The 4065-nt window shown below is 35.0% G+C and overlaps 1 protein-coding gene across 1 annotated transcript; it reads right to left on the minus strand.

The window, feature by feature from the left end:
• Positions 1–700: 700 nt before the first annotated feature.
• LOC133307941 (protein IQ-DOMAIN 12-like) lies at positions 701–3833 on the minus strand. Its single transcript, XM_061508515.1, has 5 exons — positions 3768–3833; positions 3383–3676; positions 2237–2464; positions 1816–1947; positions 701–1281 (listed from the first exon to the last, which is right to left on the minus strand). The coding sequence occupies exons 1-5, from the start codon at positions 3831–3833 to the stop codon at positions 793–795; spliced, it is 1209 nt and encodes a 402-aa protein (XP_061364499.1). The 3' UTR covers positions 701–792.
• Between the last annotated feature and the right edge of the window lie 232 nt (positions 3834–4065).

Here is a 4065-nt window from a genome sequence, read left to right on the forward strand (position 1 = left end):
ATGGGAGTGGATCCTCTCATGTGAAAAAGTGGTCATGTAATCATATTATTTGATCACAACCACTCATTGATGATGAGATAAGAGAGAGAAAAGTGTATAATTTTTAAATGAGTGATTATGATCAAATAACATGACCACATGACTACTTTTTCACATGAGATAATCCACTCCCAATAAAAATAGTAGGGATACAAAGAAAAAGAAAAATGTGACTTTGAGAGGGACGGACCATCAAGTCTTTGAGTGATCTCGGTTCTTTGAAAATATTTCGTAAGTATTTTAACTTTGCCGGGCGGTCCAATGGGATGTTCAGTCAAGGCCATCCAAGTGATACAAAACACTTACTCTGTGCTTCCAAGATATTAGTGTCAAACCCCCTCTTTACTTTCATATTTCCAAAAATAAAATATAAAGTATAAATGGTACCATGGAAAAATCAAATAAAATTTCTTCATTACAATCCATAATTATATTAGCAAATTATTCTCAGGAAACCTTCCATGACAGCAAACTCAGAAAAATGAAGAATACAATAGGGATACAATCAAAGATCTATACCATTTTAAATATGTATTATGTACCCGGCAGTAACATTTTCTCATCTCCAAAACCATGAAGAGAATTTTCTTCAAAAATAAAAAATCATAACGGACAGACAGAAAGCACTTCATATAAGTATGTGAAGATTTGCAAAATGTGAAAAAAATTAAACAAGAAATGAACTTATTAAGTTTCCCATGCTCCCTTTTGATGACTTCAGCAATTCATGCATTGAACCAGATTTTACATCTTCTAATAATGGCTATTTGAGCTCTGGCATTTATGCTGAGAACTTTCATTGTTTTCATTGGTGCTGGTAGTTGCATCATAATAAGAACAGCAAAAGGAAGTGCCTTCTTTGTGAGGCTCTCTCATATTTGAGCTTATATCCACAAATCCTGTTCTTTGTCTTGGTGTGCTCATAGACCTCTCCTTTGCTTTGCTAGATTCAGTAACAGCCATGTATGTACGAAAAAATGGAGAATTTGGCATTGAAATTTCATCCCCAACTGAACTTATTTTTACATGAGAAAATGATTTCCTTGGGATTGAAATTTGTGAACTCAATCCTTCTTCTTCCAATTCTTTTTTGATTGTGATCATGTTTAAAGGAGATGGTTTATAAAGCATATCCCAATCATGTGTTTCTTTATGTAGCCACTCTCCTAGTGTACGGCAACTCTCTCTTCCAAATTCCTTGTTGTGCATAGATTCTTCCATGATTTGGGGAATTTTTCTCTCCTACAAAAGATAAATTACATGGCTATTATAACATGCATGACATGATTGTACTGTCTTACAAAAATAAGAAAGTAATAGACTAAGGATGGAAAATGAATATCACGAATCAACTCTCCTAGACGCTTAAGTTGTTGGGTGAAGATATATGAATGGTTTTATTAGATCTCTCAACACGTTCCATCACGCGAATACCTTTAAGCTTCAAAGCATGGATATGTATAGGCTTATTTTTTTTGTATAACCTTGTGCTGAAATTTAACATTTTCTTTTTTATTAGAAGAATGGTCATAGGCTCTAATACTATGTCATGAACCAATTCTTCAAATAGTTTAAGAAGTTTGGTGAAGGCATGTGAATGACTTTATTAAATATCTTAACACGGAGTTAGTGGCATTTAACAATGTATGAAAAGGTAGGCTCATTTTTCGAACTAACTTGACTTTTTATCTTTTCTTTAAATTTGTTTCTTACCTCTCCATTTTTTTATGAGTAAAAATACTGAGAAATAATGCCAAATCAAATGACATTCATTACCTTTTGTGAAGAAGAGTATTGCTTCATGCGCTCTCTTTTGACAATAGCCTCTTGCTTTCTTAACCATATGGCTTCAATGTCTTCTCTTGAGTGCAAGCTACAATCCCAAGTTCTTTGACTATGGCATTCAGGCTGCAAAGACATTCTTGAGTGGATTAGACATGGGAATTGCTCAAACTCAATGCAAGCTTTATTCACAGGCTTATGACGTCAAAACTATTCAACTAAACATAAGGGACCAAGTCATGTGAATTGGAATGGGGAGATCTACTAACTTGCAATTGAAAAACTAAACAGAGAAGAAAGCAATGTTTCACATTCTTGATCCATTCCCTAATCTTGGGAAATGGTTTACTGAAGATCATTAATGGTTGTGTTTCCCACATTTTCCCTTCTATTAATATAAATGTTACATACTTACCTTCAGTTCCTTCTCTTCTAACTTCTTTTGCTTTGGAAATGGCTTAATATGTTCATTTTTGTAGTTTTCTAAGGCCTTATGGATGCTTCTTTCATGAATTTCAACCTGATTTCTTGCATCAGAGGGAAAATTCTTCAAAGTTCTGGACACTTGACGTCTCACAACTTGACCACGAACTATGGCTTGCAGTCTTATAATTCCCTTCAATGCTCTTAATGCTTTCCTAGCCTGTTTCATTCCCAGTTTAGAGTTCAAGTATATGTGAGTCCAAAAGTGTTTATTTCTTTTGTGAGTCCAATTAGACAATCAACTATAGTTTGATATGAGTGAATACATTTGACAATAGAGAATCATATTGATCAAAACTGAAACTCACAACACAAATTCTAAGTAATCAGGAGCAATTACAAATGCATCAATATAGTATCTTGGCATATGATGTAACAAGATATTTGGTTGCAAATTTCTTAAGTACTATAACCCAATCTAGTATTTGGAAGCAAAAGCCTGGGCAATTTTCCAGCAGTTCTAATTGCTAGACACACTTACCCCTTTTTATGCCATTCATCCATCTTTCTCACCTAAATGGACAATTATGTGCCAATGAGGGTTGGCACAGTTGGTCAAACCTTCCGCCCATGCTAGTGATGGTTTGGTTTTGATTCTCAATTTTCCCTCTTTAATCTCATTTTAAATTTTTAATGAGGTTGGCGGTCTTTCTTGACCTTGCATGGGAGCGTGCCTACCCTAATCTAAACTTCTGTGTAAAAAATATGGGCCATTATGTTACTAAAAGGAATACAAAGAAAGACTTTGTCCAAGGTTGGAATGAAATTACTCTTAATTTCTATCCCTTGCTTGTTTATTTTGTCCATGTAAATCTCTTTCAAACAGGGATAAATCTTCTCATATATCATTTAACATAACCAGATCATGTGAGACAATCTCAACTGTCAATGGACAAATCAATGGTCTCTAGAGTCATCCTGATTTGTCTATGGACGGTTTATATCGTCTCACATGAGTCATGTTAAATGAGACATGAGATGATTCATTTCCATTGCAAACTGCAAATCCAAAATTTGAAATCATATTGAAAATTTGGTGATTGATACAGAAGAAGAACCAGGTTCTAAGGAAGCTCACAAGATGTCCACGATAAGCACTTTGAATCTTGATGGCTGCAAAACTTCGGTCTCCTTTATACAGATATGAATAAGAACGTGAAGCACCTGTGAGCTTGACAACCTCTGCAGCAGCATGTGCAGCAGCAACTGCAGCCTCTGCAGCAGCTGCTGTTGCAATAGCCACAGTCAAAGCATGTTTTCTCTGCTCAGCACTTGCTTCAATCAATGTCCTATTTGGTGCTGTAATTTTTGGATATTGTGTTTGCTTAATCCTTCCAAGACTCCATCCCCATTTTTTTGCCTTCTGAAGAGACTACAGAAAAGAAATATTAACCAATATTAGTACTTTACAACTGTTAGACGATTATACCAATATAAAAGCATTATTCTTGAACACCTCTTACTTTGTCCTTTGACTCAGAAGTGAATAGCCTTTTCAACCATCCAAACCAGCTCTTCCTCTTTGCCATGAAGATTTTATGACATCTTCCAAACCAAAATTGTCAGACACCATTTCTATTCTTCAAGCACATCCTATATTTGATCTTGAAAAAAAGAGGGACAAAGCAATAAGTGAAGTTCAGAGATGTTAATATACATGAGTTCATAATTAACATGCTTCATTTGTCTCCATTCTACTTTAATTCCTCACCTCGCTGTTCTGTTCAATTGCTAACATGAAAGAAACCAACGCTGTCACTG

The sequence above is a fragment of the Gastrolobium bilobum genome, unplaced genomic scaffold (assembly GCF_033153095.1).
Source record: "Gastrolobium bilobum isolate Gb01-03AN ecotype WA unplaced genomic scaffold, APGP_CSIRO_Gbil_v1 utg3757, whole genome shotgun sequence".
Lineage (NCBI taxonomy): Eukaryota > Viridiplantae > Streptophyta > Magnoliopsida > Fabales > Fabaceae > Gastrolobium > Gastrolobium bilobum.